This window comes from Pristiophorus japonicus, chromosome 16 (assembly GCF_044704955.1).
Source record: "Pristiophorus japonicus isolate sPriJap1 chromosome 16, sPriJap1.hap1, whole genome shotgun sequence".
Taxonomy (NCBI): Eukaryota; Metazoa; Chordata; class Chondrichthyes; family Pristiophoridae; genus Pristiophorus; species Pristiophorus japonicus.
This window is the reverse complement of record NC_091992.1, coordinates 99,496,598-99,513,818: the sequence shown is the minus strand read 5'-3', so window position 1 is coordinate 99,513,818 and position 17,221 is coordinate 99,496,598. Positions and strand designations below refer to the sequence as shown.

Below are 17,221 nucleotides of genomic sequence, written 5' to 3'. Positions count from 1 at the left end.
GCTGTGGAACAATGGGACACCTCCAGCAAATGTGCAGACGAACTGCAAACCCTGCAAACCACCACGTTGCAGAGGAAGATCGATCCATGGCAGATCAAACTGAACTAGAGATTCGAATCGAGGAGGCAGAAATATACCGGGTACACACCTTCATCACGAAATGTCCACCAATCATGTTGAAAGTCAAACTGAACAGAATTCCAGTATCCATGGAACTGGACACGGGTGCAAGTCAGTCCATCATGAGAAAAAAGGCCTTCGACAGGCTGTGGTGCAACAAAACACACAGGCCCAAGCTTAGCCCCATTCACACCAAGCTGAGAACTTACACTAAAAAGCTGATCCCTGTAATTAGCAACGCAACAGTAAAAGTCTCCTATGATGGAGCAATGCACGAACTCCCACCATGGATTGTACCAGGAGATGGCCCCACACTGATCGGCAAAAGCTGGCTGGGAAAATCCGCTGGAACTGGGACGACATTCGAGTGCTCTCGTCCGTCGACGACGCCTTATGTGCCCAGGTTCTGAGCAAGTTTTCATCATTGTTTGAGCCAGGCATTGGAAGTTTCTCGGGGGCAAAGATGCAGATCCACTTGGTTCCCAGTACACGACCCATCCACCACAAGGCACGGGTGCTGCCATATATGATGCGAGAGAAAGTGGAGATCGAGCTGGACAGGCTGCAACGAGAGGGCATCATCACGCCAGTGGAGTTCAACGAGTGAGCCAGTCCGATTGTTCCGGTTCTCAAAGGCGATGGCACGGTCAGAATTTGTGGGGACCATAAAGTAACAATTAACCGTTTTTCGCTGCAGGACTAGTACCCACTACCCAAGGCTGACGACCTATTTGAGACCCTGGCAGGAGGAAAGACGTTCACAAAGTTGGACCTGACCTCGGCCTACATGACGCAGGATCTGGCGGAATCCTCGAAAGGCCTCACCTGCATCAACACGCACAAAGGTCTGTTCATCTACAATAGATGCCCGTTTGGGATTCGATCGGCCGCGGTGATTTTTCAAAGGAAGATGAAGAGCCTGCTAAAGTTAGTTCCGCTCACCGTGGTTTTCCAGGACGACATATTGATCACGGTTCAGGAAACAATCGAACAGTTGAAGAACCTGGAAGAGGTTCTAAGTCGGTTAGATCGTGTGGGACTCAGGTTGAAATGCTCGAAGTGTGTTTTCCTGGCGGCTGAGGTCGAGTTCTTAGGGAGAAGAATCGCGGCAGACGGCATCAGATCCACCGACACCAAGACGGAAGCCATCAAGAACGCACCGAGACCACAAAACGTGACGGAGCTGCGGTAGTCCCTGGGACTCCTCAATTATTTTGGTCATTTCCTACCCGGGTTAAGCACCTTGCTAGAACTCCTACATGTGTTGTTACGCAAGGGAGATGACTGGGTATGGGGGAAATCACAAGAGGCTGCCTTTGAGAAAGTCAGAAATCTGTTATGTTCCAACAAACTACTTGTTCTGTATGACCCATGTAAACGTTTAGTGCTAGCTTGCGATGCGTCTTCATACGCGGTCGGGTGTGTGTTACAACAAGCAAACGAATCGGGAACATTGCAACCGGTCACCTATGCCTCCAGGAGTTTGTCCAAGGCCGAAAGGGCCTTCAGCATGATTGAAAAAGAAGCTCTGGCATGCGTTTACAGGGTAAAAAAAATGCACCAGTATCTGTTTGGTCTTAAGTTTGAGTTAGAAATTGACCATAAGCTGCTCATATCATTATTTTCAGAGAGCAAAGGGATTAATACCAATGCCTCTGCTCGCATCCAAAGATGGGCACTCATGCTGTCTGCTTACGCTGTCCACCACAGACCAGGCACAGAGAACTGCGCTGATGCTCTCAGTCGGCTACCATTGCCCAACACCAGGGTGGAAATGGCACAGCCTGCAGACTTGCTCTTGGTGATGGATGCATTTGAAAACGAAAACTCACCCGTTACAGCCCACCAGATTAGGAACTGGACCAGCCAGGATCCCCTACTGTCCCTTGTAAAAAAAACTGTGTCCTCCATGGGAGCTGGTCCAGCGTCCCAGCGGAGATGCAAGAAGAGATCAAGCTGTTCCAGCCACGCAAAGATGAAATGTCCATACAGGCGGACTGTCTTTTGTGGGGTAATCTGTTTTGCCTAAGAAAGGCGGGGAAACGTTCACACGCGACCTACACAGTACCCACCCAGGCATAGTAATGATGAAAGCTATAGCCAGATCCCATGTGTGGTGGCCCGGCATTGACTCAGATTTGGAGTCTTGCATGCGCCAATGCAACACTTGCTCTCAACTGAGCAATGCACCTAGGGAGGCATCGCTAAGTTTGTGGTCATAGCCCTCCAAACCGTGGTCTAGGAACCACATTGACTTTGCTGGCCAGTTTCCAAGCAAAATGTTTTTGGTTGTTGTGGATGCTTATTCAAAATGGATTGAGTGTGTAATAATGTCTGCAAGTATGTCCACTCCCACCATCGAAAGCCTACGAGCCATGTTTGCCACGCATGGCCTGCCTGATGTCCTTGTCAGCGACAATGGGCCGTGCTTCACCAGTGCTGAATTCAAAGAATTTATGACCCGCAATGGGATCAAGCATGTAACATCAAGCCCGTTCAAGCCCGCATCCAATGGCCAGACAGAACGGGCAGTCCAAACCATCAAGCAAAGCGTGTCGGAAGGCTCCCTGCAGACCCGCCTGTCCCGAGTCCTGCTCAGTTACTGCACCAGACCTCACTCGTTCACCGAGGTTCCCCCAGCCGAACTGCTCATGAAAAGGGTGCTCAAAACAAGGCTCTCTCTTGTCTACCCTGATCTCCATGATCACGTTGAGGACAGACTGCATCAACAAATCATGTACCATGATCGCGCAAATTTGTCACGCGATATTGAAGTCAATGACTCTGTACTCAACTAAGGACATGGTCCCAAATGGCTTGCTGGCACTGTCATAGCCAAAGAAGGGAGTAGGGTGTCTCAGGTCAAACTCACAAATGGACTAACGTGCAGAAAGCATTTGGACCAAACCAAACTGCGATTCATAGACAGCCACGAGCAACCCGAAGAGGACACCACCAACTTTGACCCTCCCACACACACACAAGTGGCAACCGACATCATGGTTGACTACAAAGCTGAACTCACCATCCCCAGCAGCCCAGCAAAGCCAGCTGCACTGCAGCCCAGCAAAGAACCAACCAACTCACCTGCACGTGCATTCGTAACGAGACGATCGTCTAGGGAGTGAAAGGCCCCAAGGCCCCAGATCGTCTCACCCTGTAAATAAGTGTACTATTGACTTTGGGAGGGACTGATGTTATGTATGCAACCCTATGTAACAAGTATTGTACCGCCACCTGAGGGCGTACCTGTTGGAGTCCCAAGGGATCCCAGCATTCCTTGGGAGCATTGTATATAAGCAGGCCTCCCATGCTGTACTGGCACTCTGGAGTAGAATAAAGGAACTAAGGTCACACTTACTCACGTCTACAGTACTCAGTTACACCATCTTATTATGAACATAAGTTATATTACTTCCTCTTGGGATGTTCTTTATTGCTTCCTTGAGCCCGAGGTCAATGAGTGGTCAACTTGTGGCTCTATGCGTACGTGTAGTTTTAAGCATACTTTTGTTTAGCTAGCTCAGGGCCTCCAAAATAACCAGATAACATCTTTGATAATCAATCTTGCTCTTGAAATCCCCCATTTTGGCCCTTGGCTATATACCCCAAGATAGGCTTAATGTGCTGTCCCCTCATTATTTCATCCAAAGGGGAAGTGATATTGTCATCTTAATCCATCCGTCTGGGTGGCCATGCCCTTACTTTCGGATGGCTTCTCGTATCTCTTTCCCTTTACACACCATTTACCAGTTTTACAGATTTTTCCTTAGATACGAAAGGTTTAGTTTCTTCTAAGGCTTTTATGGGGGCTTGAACTATGGCTTTCCTCGCCCATCGTTTACACCTTCCACATAATTCAATCAACAATACCATTAAAACCACACATTGCACAATCACCAATACATGGGATATTATTCTTATCCAGGGGTGCACCTGCACGTTTAGTCCAAAGTTCCAAAGCCTCGTATACCAGAGTTGGTTTGCCAACATTTCTTTAGTGTCCTTTTGGAGTTTGTCGATCTTCTTCATCAGGATGATGTACTTCTGCCGTTGTTCATGTGTGTCCTGTTCCAACTTATTTTTTTCTTCACTAAGTCTGGGTATATGTCGTCCTTGTGGTTCCTCAAAACCCTTATACCCTGCTTTGATAGTGTCCACCGCTGTCCCATTGACGGACTCTCCTTTCAATTCCGGATATATGATATATCCCTGAATATCGACGACTTCTTTTGGCGCAAAACAAAAGTCAGTGGTCGTGATAAGGCAGTGGGTAACTCCCTCCACCATCATGTTGACTGCCGTGGTGCTCACACACCATCCTCCCTTTCCTTGTGTGGCGGTCGTTTCGGAGTCCAGTGTCAGCGGTGTGACACTCAACACACTTCCTTCTGTTCGGTCATATCCACAGTCGTTGTTATCGAGGTCTGGTTGCTCTCGACATAAAACAACTTGATTATTCTTATAACAATCTTTAATATCGAAACCTTTGGTATTATTTCTCTTTTTATTTACGTACTGGTACAATTTGTGATACTGCACATGGGTCTGATTCCTTATTTCTCCTATATTGCTTACTTGGCACACTGTGTTTCCCTTTGTCACATCGTATTGTTGTATTGATAACACAATCCCTATTATATTCTGATGTCCGGTTACACACCTGTTCTTAGAGACCCAGGCATGGCTATTCCTCCGGACCTCATAGGGTTGGGTGTCATTCTTGCCCAATGTCCATTCAACAAATACATCATTGGTTATCCAATCCGGCACCTTCCCATTCTGGAGTTGTTCTAGGTTATGTTGAGCATCCAAGCCCCATATCCCGTACAAACTATCTCGGCTGCCATTCTTTTACTCATAGTTTGTCCAGCCTGGTTTACCAAATTTATCGTTTTTGCATGGTCCCGCAATGTATGGGCAACCTGTAGCAGTTCCATTATGCCCCGTCCCCTAGCTGGGCCTACATTTTCTCGTTACCATCTCCCCTTTCTAGCAGTCCTTTTAAGGTATGTGTGAGGGTGATGACCTGCTCTTCCTTTGTTTGAAGATATATTGTATTAACCGTCGCAACGCCCGCGCGTATCCCGCGTCCACCATTTCTAATATTCCCCTCTTCTCCCGCCTTTCCCGTTTTTGTTCGGCGTTTTTACATTGAACTTCATAGTCTTGGATTTGGGCCCCTCAAGGGCTCTTAGGATTAGGTTTTAATATAAGCTTACAGTTTTCTTACCGCAAAACAGTGGGATAGTTATATCCATTAGGTTTAACAATACCGTAATTATCCTTTGGCATAGCCCGAAGTGGATTTTGTCTTTAGTTCTTTTTATTACTAATCCCCTGCTTGCCCTCTGTGTCATGTTTAGGCATCCTGGGGGTTCTGGGGTCGTGGTGGTTAGGATCTCTATCTTACAGACGAACAATCCCCATCAGGAACTATTACCGCATTGTGATTCCCTGATGGGTATGGGGGTAGTCCCCTCTGCCTCTCTGGTGAGGTTACATCTTACCCGCACACACTTGTGTGGATTTCTTTGGTCCGAGCTATTCATGCATGGTCCATGATTGGTTCTGCCATGAGTGTTCCTTATCTGGGCTTGTCCATTCCACTTCAAGTCGCCTCCTTTGGCCTTTTCCGCAAAAGATTGAGTTTGTAGTGGAAATACTTCCTTGATAGCCGTCTGGGCAACTTACTGCTGGGTTGTGGTATAAGATGGGGTTACCCAGTATTCCTCCTTTTAGGACAAAGGTTCTGTAAAACACAACATGTTTTCCCGATCGTCACCGGCCATTTAGAGTCTCGTGTTACGCATAACGTTTTAACTGTGTCCAATGTTTCCACCGTCCGGTTCCGTCTATCACCACGCATGTGCACGTGTCGCTTACCATTATTACCCGGTGAGGGCCTGTCTATTTTGGTGAGAATCCTGGCTTTTCGGGGTTTATTTTTTACCATTACCTTGCTCCCAACCTGTGGTATCTCAATCTTTTGTTCCTTGGTGCCAGTTTCCAAGTCCTTGATCACTTGCTGATCCCTGGCGTGTGCCTTCAGATCGTGTCATTGTTTACATAATTCCATCACAAATCTCCTTACTCGGTCCCGGTAGGGTCCGACGTCATCACTCTCCATCACAAGAACCTCAGGTAATCTCATTGCCATTCCTGTCATTAGTTCGTGAGTCCAGTGGTCCGGTTTGGGGTCGCCCTTAACTTCATTAAAATCCGGGGCAGAGTATCTACCCATCCCTTTCCTGTCTCGTCGATCACCTTGGCCAATGCGTTCTTTGGGGTCCTATTCGTTCATTCTACTAATCCGGACGATTCCGGATGATAGGGGATATTTTTGCCTGATTCCCAGTAGGGCGCATGCTTGTTTCATTACTTTATCCGTGAAGTATCCTGATCTGAATCTATCTGTAGGGACATTCCCACCTAGGTATAATTTTTTCTGTTAATATTCTAGCCACCGTCTCAGCTGAGCAATTTCTAGTTGCGAATGCTTCTACCCATTTTATGAATTGATCTATTATAACCAAACAATACGTTTTTCCCTGGTGATTGGGCAGTAGGCCTGTGAAGTCTCTCTGCAGGTTTTCCCATGGTCCCTTTGATCAAGGTTGGTGTCCCATTCTGACCTTTATTTTTCCACCTGGGTTATGCTTTGCGCATGATGAGCACTTCCTACAATAATTTTCTCAATCTCTTCCCATTCCCTTCCACCAACAGTATCGGGACATTGAACTCGTCATGCTGATCTTGCCTGTATGCGCATACCCATGGTATATACTCAGTAGGTTTTGTCGTATGCACTCTGGGGCTACCACATTACAATCTTTCCTCCGGATTCCGTCCACGCCTTGTTTAGCTCCCTGCCTTTTCCATTCATCTTTTTCCTGCTGTAGCGTTGCCTCCTGTACTTTAAACATATTTACTTCTTCTGGCCCAAGTGCACAGATGCTTATTTTAGCCCGTATGCCCTCTGCTTCTGCCATTCGCTTAGCTGCCTCATCCGCCCATGCATTCCCTTGCTGATGTCTGTCAGTGATTTTCTTATCGGCTTTGATCTTTATCATTGCACATTCCTGGGACTGGAGGGAAGCCTTTACCAATTCGTTAACTATGTTCTCATGTCAAATGGTCCTCCCCCCCGATGTCATATAACCTCACCGACTCCAGGCTACCATATAATTGTGGACTACCCCAAACGCGTATCGGCTGTCTGTATATATATTTACCCTTTTACCTTCTGCCTGTTTGAAGGCTTCCGTTAGGGCGACTATTTCGACCATTTGGGCCGAGAGGCTCCCTTCTAATTGCCCTACTCCCCGTATTTGCCCTTCACCATCTACTACCTCCCACCCTGTACCGACGGGACCCATCTACATAAAGGTCCATGTCCGCTCCATCGAGTGGCTCTTCCTTTATCGAGCTACGTTGCTCTGCCCCCTCTATCGGGTTACATTCATGATCCTGGCCTTCCGTAATGATCCATCCTGCGGGGTTGTTACTACTATCTTTTACTATAGTTACTGCGCCGCTCGGGGATATTAGTACTGTCTCCCACGTCGCCCTCCTTGAGTCTGACACTGTTGTCAGTCTCCCCGTGTTTAGTAGCTCTACAGAGTATGTTGCGTATGTAGGATAATTTGTCCTGACATTACTATGGGTTCACTAATTCTGACTGCCTGAGCTGCGCAGTCGAGAGCAGCTACACATCTAGATAATCCTGCAGCTACAGGTTGTTGCTTAGTGGAGTATTACGCCACCGGTCGTTGCCTGTCCCCATGTTGCTGGGTCACCACCGCATTATAGTGGTTTTTGCTATAGATACATAGATACATAGAAAATAGGTGCAGGAGTAGGCCATTCGGCCCTTCGAGCCTGCACCGCCATTCAATGAGTTCATAGCTGAACATGCAACTTTAGTACCCCATTCCTGCTTTCTCGCCATACCCCTTGATCCCCCTAGTAGTAACGACTACATCTAACTCATTTTTGAATATATTTAGTGAATTGGCCTCAACAACTATTGTGGTGATTATAAATGTGGAAGGGCTTATTCTGGTCCCAGGGCGGGGGCGCTCATTAGAGCCTGTTTCAGTTGTTGAAACGCTGCTTCTTGCTTGGAGCCCCAGTCTACTGGCTCTTGGGAGGGCTTTCCCCCTTTTACTAAATCTTGCATGGGCTGAGCCATTTCTGCATATCCCAGGATAAAGTTTCGACAGTAATTAAACAGTCCTAATACCTGTCTGACTCCCCCTGGCATCGTCCTAATGGCCTCCTTCCTATTCTCGGGCATCTGTCTTTTCCCTTGTGTTACTACTAGGTATGTGACTTGGCCCTTCCCTATCTGGGCCTTTTTTGGGTTAGCTTTCAGCCCTGCCTGTTGTAGGGCCCTAAGCACCGTGGTCAATGCCAGCACGTGCTGTTTCTCCTTGGTGGACGCTATATTGCAAGAGGGTACTTCCTTCCTCTACATCTATTGGCTCCAGGACTCCAGCCAGTGTCCGGTGGAATATACTCGGTCTGTTATGGAATCCTTGGGGCACTCTAGTCCATGTATACTGTTTTCCTCTTACAGTGAAGGCGAACTTCCCTTGTGACTCCTCGTCTAAGGGTATGGCCCAAAATCCATTTGCTAAAATCAATACGGTGAATATTTTATGTTCTGGGCCCAGGCCATTGAAAATCGTTGTCGGGCTGGCCACTATCGGGTGCTCCTGGGGTGTAACTTTATTTAAGGCGGTATAATCTATAGTCCGTCAATATGAGGCATCTGGTTTTTTTACCGGCCATACTGGTGAGTTGGTCGTAGCTATTGTTTGTCTCACCACCCCTTGCCTTTCCAATTCTTTCACTATCTGAAGGACAGCTGCTTCAGCGTCGGACTTCAGCGGGTATTGCCGGTGGGCTTTATGTTCTAGGCCTGGGATCTCGACTGGCTCGGGCCCTACCAACCCACAGTCCTGTTTCTGTTGGGCCCAGAGGGCAGGGTATAACTGACATATACTTCCCCAGGCGCCCTTTGTTTCCCACTCGGGATCTATTAGACGGATCCCAGCCACTCGCTGCTGTTGATGGCCCGGGTGGTTAAATTTACACTGAGTTTGGTGCTTGTCTCCCCAGACTACTCGGTTATGCTGGGGTTCTATTAGTACCCCTATTTTCCTTAATGTTTCTATTCCTAATATGGTGCCTTCGGGATTGGGGCAGCACCAAAACTGGATGGGTAGTATTATCCCCTGTACTTCCAATAGTACAATTTCACTTAAAGTTGTCTTTCTGTTACCTCCTCCCACTCCTTGTATGCTGGTCGTTTCCTTGGTAAGGGGTAAGTCTAGATTAGTTATGGATATTGAGGCTCCCATGTCTATCAGCACCTCGCACTGTTGGCCCCCTAACACTGCACTAACAAACAGTCTTGGGTCCTCTCTTTGTGGTCCCACATCTTCACTAAGGGCCGGTAACCCCTCTTGGGTGGCTGCCAACTGTAGCATTCTTAGGATGTCCTCGTTAGAAAACATCTCTTGCGGGGGGGTGGGTGGGGTGGCCGCGGAGTCCGCTGAGCTTCGGTAAGGAGCACTACCACTTCTCCCCCAGTCAAGGGTGGTTCTCCTCCTGGGACTCCTCTAATCTGTCTGGGTCCCTGTCCTTCCGCCCCTCCCCCCCTAGCCCAGTATTTCTTCGCTGTATGGCCTAGTTTGTCACAGATCTGGCACTTTGGCCTTGATTGTCCACCCTTCCCTTGAGCCCCTTTTTTCTGCTGGCACTCTCTATTAAAGTGGCTTTCTTTTCCACAATTAAAACAAGTCAAGGGGGTTGCGCGTAGTTTTCCTTCCTTACTCGTTCCTTCTACAGCTGCTGCCGCTGCGGCCGTGTGTGCTTCTACCGTGGCTACTTTTTCTGATTAGCATCCAGCTCAGACGCCCACCTGGACAAGTCGTCATAGTTTTGCATTGTGACTAGCCCTGTTTTTAATACGTCTTGGTGTGCAGTACTCAACCCATCTTTGTATATTTTTAGGAATGCTTGATTATCCCTGGTGGGTTTCAGTATTCCTGAACACGCTTGGAAGCTCAACCATTTCCGCTCTGCATAGTCATGTGTGGATTCCCCCTTGTTTTGAGTGACCCCCATGGGTTATTCCCCAGTTTATGGGTATTGCTCCTGCTACCCGAGTTACGTCTGCTTTAAACGCCTGATATTCTGCCTCCGATTGCACAACAGTGGGGGCTATCATCGCACACCAAGTGCCGTCCCTCTATCGTTGTCCCAACTGGTGCCACATTTCTTCAGTCATTTTTGCTCTTACTAACGCTTCCACATCTCGGTTGTGAAGGTTGCAGCATATTCTTATTTCCCGTATTTTCTGCCAAAACTCTTCAGTACTTCGTCTCCTCTCTAACTTGGGTAACATTTGTAATAACTTCAATTTGTCCCCGGGTGTCAGTGACACATAGATGTTTTTTATCCGAGGCGCCACAGTGGGTATTGCGGCCGCGTCAGGGTTGCCTCCGGCAGCCGGTACAGATTCTACCTTGATCGGAGCTGCCCATACCTTCTGGTATGGGGGAGGCCCACATTCTCTTCCCCAATCATCATATTCTGGATTATATTTGCGAGCCTCATCGGCCAACTCATCCCACTCTGGTCTCCCACTATTCTCAATTTCTACACTTAAAAGTTCCAGTGGAGGATATATTGGTACCGGTGCAGGTGGTGCTGTAGGTCGCCCAGTTAATGCTGCACATATTGTACCATTCCTACTGCTTACTTCCGCCTCTTCTATCTTTTTTATTTTAGCTTTTAGTTTCAGTATTACCTTATCCTTTCTTTCCATCTCTATTTTATTCCCGATAGCAGGCTAATACTACCATATGAGCCAGGTCCTCTTTATTTCTTGGCTGGCACTCCCACCACTTTGCCTGCCTCTCCGGTGGGTTGTCTGGTTGCCATCTCTTTTTCTTCATTCCCTCAATTAGTTTCATGTTTTTATCTGCTAGCATTTTCCCTATAGATTCCCTCGGGTCCCCAGTCATATTCGCCAGCCATTTCTAAGATTGCTAAGGGGCTACCTTTCCCTTAGTGGGCTACTCTTGTACCTCCATCACATCTCCTGACTGATACTTGTTCGTTAGTACTGTGCCCCGGTTGACCGCGTTAGAGCCTACTCGTACCTCAAGTCGTCTTATTCCTTGGTCTCCATCCTCTCCGTGGCTCGTTTATTTATTCTTTCTGTAGATTTCCTCCTTTCCCGTAAACAGTGTAACAACTCTAACTTGTAGGTGGTATTTAAAAAAGAACTCGGCCCAACAGCTGCCACATCGTTTCGGGTCAACGAGTCTGTATCCTGCCGACTACACCAATTGATGGGGAGAATCGCCCTTCTCCTCTCTTAACAAGCCCGGATTCAACAGATGGATACCTTGGATAAGTTTCAACGACCTTTATTCCAACACGTGAAGGGGGAGCATCTCACTCCTCAGCCGCCTGAGAGAGGATCTCCAACAAGCTGTTCAAATTGCACCTTAATTATACAGGTTTTGGCACATGAGTGTCCTCGTAGACAGACCTTAACAGTGACATGATTGGTTGTACCAACGCATGATCAAATAGCCATTTTTCCTCCTTCCAGGTGTCACTCGCCTTATGTAGTTATATGGTTATATTAGTTCCTCTTTGGATGTTCTTTATTGCTCCCTTGAGCCCGAGGTCAATGAGTGGCCATCTTGTGGCTCTATGTGTACATGTAGTTTTAAGCATACCTTTTGTTTAGCCAGCTCAGGGCCTCCATAATAGCCAGATAACATCTTTGATAATCAATCTTGCTCTTGCATGTACTCAAAGATGAGTCACTGTATCCTAGTTTGGTAGGCTGCACAGAATACCTATGTCTTGTTCATGGACTAAGTAAAGCCCCAAATCATGCAGACGAGTGGATTTGAGGGTGATCAGCTTTACACCAGAGTCCGCCTTTATCAGTATTGAAGTGATTTTGTATCAGCTGCAAGTCCTCTATCAGATTCTGACTACCACAGCACCACAAGAGTGGTTATTGTTTCATTTGGTCCTACATATTAACATAGAAACTACTGCAACAGCATTTTACCATTCAGCAGCTTTCGGAAAGTCCACATACAATACCAACACTGAAGCTTTATGCATCACTTCTACCATCTGTAAAACTCTTCCTGAAACAAAGTATGGGATATGCTGCCCCATTTTTCTGTAGAAATTCAAATGCAGAGCTAAACATCACATGCCGAGCTTGGTTAAGCTATGGGAGATCAGTTGTCTGCTGATATCCTATTATAATTGTCTCAGTTTTTCTCTGTTACCAACAACCACCAAGATTAATTTTGTGAGAACTTGTAAGAATCTGTCCTTGTTACACATGTATCTGTCTGTAACCTGCTATGCCATCTAATATACAAAACACAATCATACCTGCTAGCATTTTACGTTGGTAATATGTGCAGCCTATCATGCAAAATCCTTAGAGTCGTGCCTCAAGCTTATGTTGTTGTTATATTTTTTGCAGGGAAAAAACTGGTGCAATTTGTTAAAAATCAATGTGGCAGTGGCCAGGATTTCACTAACAGTGACTCAGACAATTCTGAGATGAGTGAGCCAACAGACGATGGCAACATTGAGCAAACAAGATTATCGGTTCTGTCAACAGACAGTGGCATCGTCAGAGACTGTGGGGATTTATCCCTTGGAAGTGACGTGTCACCTACAGTGTCCAATGAAAAAGAGCAGGCCAAGCTGGTCAGAAGAGGCTGCGTAAAGAAAAAAAGTTATGATTCAGATAACACAATGTTTCTTTCGGATATTTATGATACTGCAACAGGGGACAGTATGAAACTTCAGCGGAAGTTTGGTTGCAATGCGATGTTATTCAACTTCAAACAACAAAAGCCCAACACGGCACGTATTGTGGTGATTGGGAATGATTGCATTTTGGGAAAATTAGCGAAGGCTTTTCTTTCTTTAAGGTATGTTTTGAACAATTAGTCACGGTATATAAAAACAATGTACAAAATAAGAAAAGTTCCCCTTTTTAGTCAGCATCCAGCATCTGCTTCTTGCTTTATTCTACTCCATGTTTATATCAATGGCCCTGTTAAATTTTATAGTGGTTTACATTAAAGCAGTAGTGTGTCACTGGCTCTCCTTGTTCTTTTAGATAGGTATTTTTCCCTCTTTAATTTTCTTCCCTCATTTACATAAACTGCTGCATTGTGCAAGGTTATGGTTCTATAATCTTGTGGCATCCTCCAGTACCTCAACTAATTGACAATGAATGTCAGTGAGCCATTTGACTGTGGTAAGCATCACAGCCCAGTTTGATTCTATTCTTATCTGATGTCCACACATGCACACTTTCCAGCAGAAGTCGACGGATAGTCATCAAGAGTGGCAATTCAGGTTAATTTTGTTTTTTTTAAGCTTAATGCGCTCCTCCTGTACTCCCCAGCCCAGGGTCCTTGACGAAAATCTAGCCACTCCGACTACTGCCATCCTAGCTGAGACATAACAATTATTTTGAAGTCCATTGGTGTCCGGCGGGTTCACATGTAACAACAGGTACGATTGGAGAATCAGTCCCCATGTGAAATTACAGTATGCTCAGAGTTTCAAGATGGCGGCTCTAGCCACTGTTGGACCTTTGCCAGACCTGCTCTTAAAATCTCAAATACACTGTGACTCAGTAATGTAATTATAATTTATTATGTTTCCCATTTAATAATATTACTGGTACAATCAGCATATTAATGATTCTTCTCCAAAGGGCATCTTGATTCTTGAAGAATTTCAAATGAAACTCTAGAAATTCAATTTTTGGTCACAGCGGTATTTCTTTTTGCCAAAAATACCACTATGACTCCGCTACCGCTATGAGACCTAAAATTCGGGCTTAAATGTGCCCAGCGGTAAAAATCAGCGTTGCACGAGGATTCGTGGCGCAAACTGTGAATTTTCTGCAACTTTTCTTCGACGCCGATACTGCTGCGTGTTGGGCCTAGGGAGGGGGGAAACACCAAAAAAATAAAAAGTCACGAAACATTCACAAGACACTTAACTATTGAATCGCTGCAAAAGAATTAAAAAATACAAACTTTAACTTAACTATTTTGCAAATCTTCATACCTACCGCTGTTCCAAGGACTGCAATGGGTGCTTTTTTTTCGTCCTATCTATGGGTGCGCTGCGAGCCAAATTTTTGGCGAAAGCGCTATTTCGAGTCTTGCATGCCGGCAGTCCGCTCCCCAGTGATACTTAAAAACCACCGGTGCAAGACTTCTCCGAATTTCCTGTTTTTTGCCAAAAATGGCGAAATATCACCAAAAAACCGGGCGCAAGGTTAGGGAATTTCCAGCCCCAGGTTTTTGACTGGAATCATGTTTGTGGAAGTTCAGTAAGTTCCTCTTCCGTTGGTTTCTGTTTATGTTCATGGATGAACCACGTTTTTGTCCAGTTTCATGATTTAAGGTTGCTAAGTGATCGCATCAAAAACCTTCCTAAAGTAACAAAAATGTAGATTTATAAAAATCAATAACAGTACTGCAGTCAAAATGATCAAGAATACTAGGCCAAAGTTTTACTGTTGCTTAAAATAATGACAAAAATGTATTTTAATTTTGTTGCTTAGGAAAAGAGAAGCAAGAAGATGCATTCTGACCTCAAAACTAAACTTGCAGTTCTACTACATCCCTGTTACAAATGAGAAGCAGAGTCCAGTGATTGCTGGCAAGGTGTGTGTCTGAGCTGTATTTCAGTGATTAGATCTGATTGGTCCCTGCTAACTAAATGATTGGTATCATACAGTTGACCCTGAACAAACCAGAATGCAATTTGCAAAATAGCTAGGTTGAAGCCCTTTTAAGACATTTGAGGGATGTGATAAGTTGCTATATAAATACAAGTTTTCTATCGACATTAACTCAATTTTATTATTATACAATAAATATTGTGCTTAGTAGTGTAAGAATTATTTTCTATGTTTAAATAAGGAATTATGAATCTCTTTATATTTTAATATTGTTGAAGAAATATTGCTGCAGAATTAAAATAGTTAACAATTATTAAGTGACCAGAGTTACTATTATCACCTCTTTAAAAATTGGATCTACTGTCAGCATCTGTAAACAGACAATTGTGAAAGCTTTTTCAATACTTTCTTTCAGCTCATCCCTTTATTGCACAATGACTTTTCTTGTGAGCTGTCCAGGTATTTGGGTAGCATTGATCCGTGGTATAACAGCAACATCAACAGCCTGCGCAATATGATACCTGAACTGGCTAAAATGGTAAGAACTGTTCAGATTTCATTCCTATTGTACCCTGTCTCTGTGCACTATGAAATAAAAGGTGCAATAGACAGAACTTAACAGGCTACCTGCTTGTGAACATAATCTTTCCCCTTTTATCTGAGTATAAGTTGAAGCAGTGTCCTCTGAAATATAGTCAGAATGTAGGGTTTGCACTCGTACTAAGTTACTAAAATCACCAGGCTGTGCTCTAAATCAATTATATTATAATATGCTGATTACAGTGAGTTAAGCGAGAGAAAGTCAGTAAATAATACAACCTGTATTAACATTGTTTAACCATGTTAACAAATCTGTTAAAATAGAGAAGGAAGTAATTTATTATGTAAACCATTCATTTGCTATTATTGTTGACAACAATTTCTCGTCCCTAATAATGTAAAGCTTTTTCCTCTTTTTCAAGTAGTATTGGTTCCTAATATGGGCCTCAATTTTGGCCGAGCCCGTTTTTCGGCGCACTTACCGGAGTTGCGCCGCTTTTCTCCGTTCTGAGATGCGCTGAAAAATTTTGTTGCCACTTTAGCCACTGTCCGGCCTCTTCCCTGTAGTAGCGCAGCATGGCCAGTCGAGCCGGGGGTGGAGCCAGTGTTCTGCGCCGAAAACTGTGCCGGGACATGTGCACATGCACTGTGGAGTCCACTGGTGATATCCGCGCATGAGGAGTAGCGCTGAAAGTTGCCAATCAGCCATTGAAAGCTTTTTAAATACTTTTTTTCAGGTCATCCCTTTATTGTACAATGACGTTTGGCCAGGCCAGGTGGGAGGTTAGCTATATCTGGGCCTATAAGTCCCCGGCACAACATTGCTTACAGTTTGACACAAAATAGCATTTAATTTGCAATCTCATTCAAACTCATGCAATTGGGTTCATTTTGTTTTAAAATGGATTGTTGGGGAAGAGTAGAGGCAGCTTCACTCTTCACATGATGGGTACAGTAATATAGTGATTATATTACTGGACTAGTAATCCAGAGTTCAAAACCCAGCACCTATTAACTGAATTAAATCTGGAATTGAGCATTAGTAGCTTCAAAGGTAAAGGCTATTACAGTGCGATTGTAATATGGTCCCTAACCTTAAATTCAGGTCATAGATTTGGTGGTGGGATTGAACTAAAAGTTGGGATCGTCTTATATGCATGATCTCATATGGAAGTACTTATGTTGTATATTACATAACCTTCTGTAAGTAACATCTATGGGTGCCTTTTCTGCGTGATTTGAGCAGCATTTTTAATCAGACCACACAGATAAACTAATACTGAACTTAAAAATCACACCCCTGAACAGTATTAGTGGCTCAGTGGGTAGCACACTTGCCTCTGAGTCAGTAGGTTGTGGGTTCAAGTCCCACTCAAGGGACTTGAGCACATAAATCTAGGCTGACACTCCTGTGCAGTGCTGAGGGAGTGCTGCACTGTCAGAGGTGCCGACTTTCAGATGAGACATTAAATCGAGGCGCCGTCTGCTCTCTCAGGTGGACATAAAAGATCCCATGACACTATTTCAAAGAAGAGCAGGGGAGTTATCCCCGGTGTCTTGGCCAATATTCATCCCCCAATCGACATAACAAAAACAGATTATCTGGTCATTATCATATTGCTATTTGTGGGAGCTTGCAGTGTGCAAATTGGCTGCCACATTTCCCACATTACAACAGTGACTACACTCCAAAAGTACTTAATTGGCTGTAAAGCGCTTTGCGATGTCCTGTGATTGTGAATGGTATTATAAAAATACAATTCTTTCTTTGTTAAAGTAAAACAA

The 17,221-nt window shown here is 45.0% G+C and overlaps 1 protein-coding gene across 3 annotated transcripts in view; it reads left to right on the top strand.

Moving 5' to 3' along the window:
* The window catches only part of LOC139226678 (phosphoinositide 3-kinase regulatory subunit 6-like), a 149,885-nt gene that overhangs the window by 92,265 nt on the left and 40,399 nt on the right, over positions 1 to 17,221 (top strand). For all 3 annotated transcript variants that reach the window (XM_070857600.1, XM_070857601.1, XM_070857599.1), the window contains 3 exons: positions 12,662 to 13,118; positions 14,777 to 14,879; positions 15,312 to 15,434. In XM_070857600.1, coding sequence (XP_070713701.1) covers positions 12,662 to 13,118; positions 14,777 to 14,879; positions 15,312 to 15,434 — 683 coding nt within the window. The remainder of the gene's footprint in view (positions 1 to 12,661; positions 13,119 to 14,776; positions 14,880 to 15,311; positions 15,435 to 17,221) is intronic.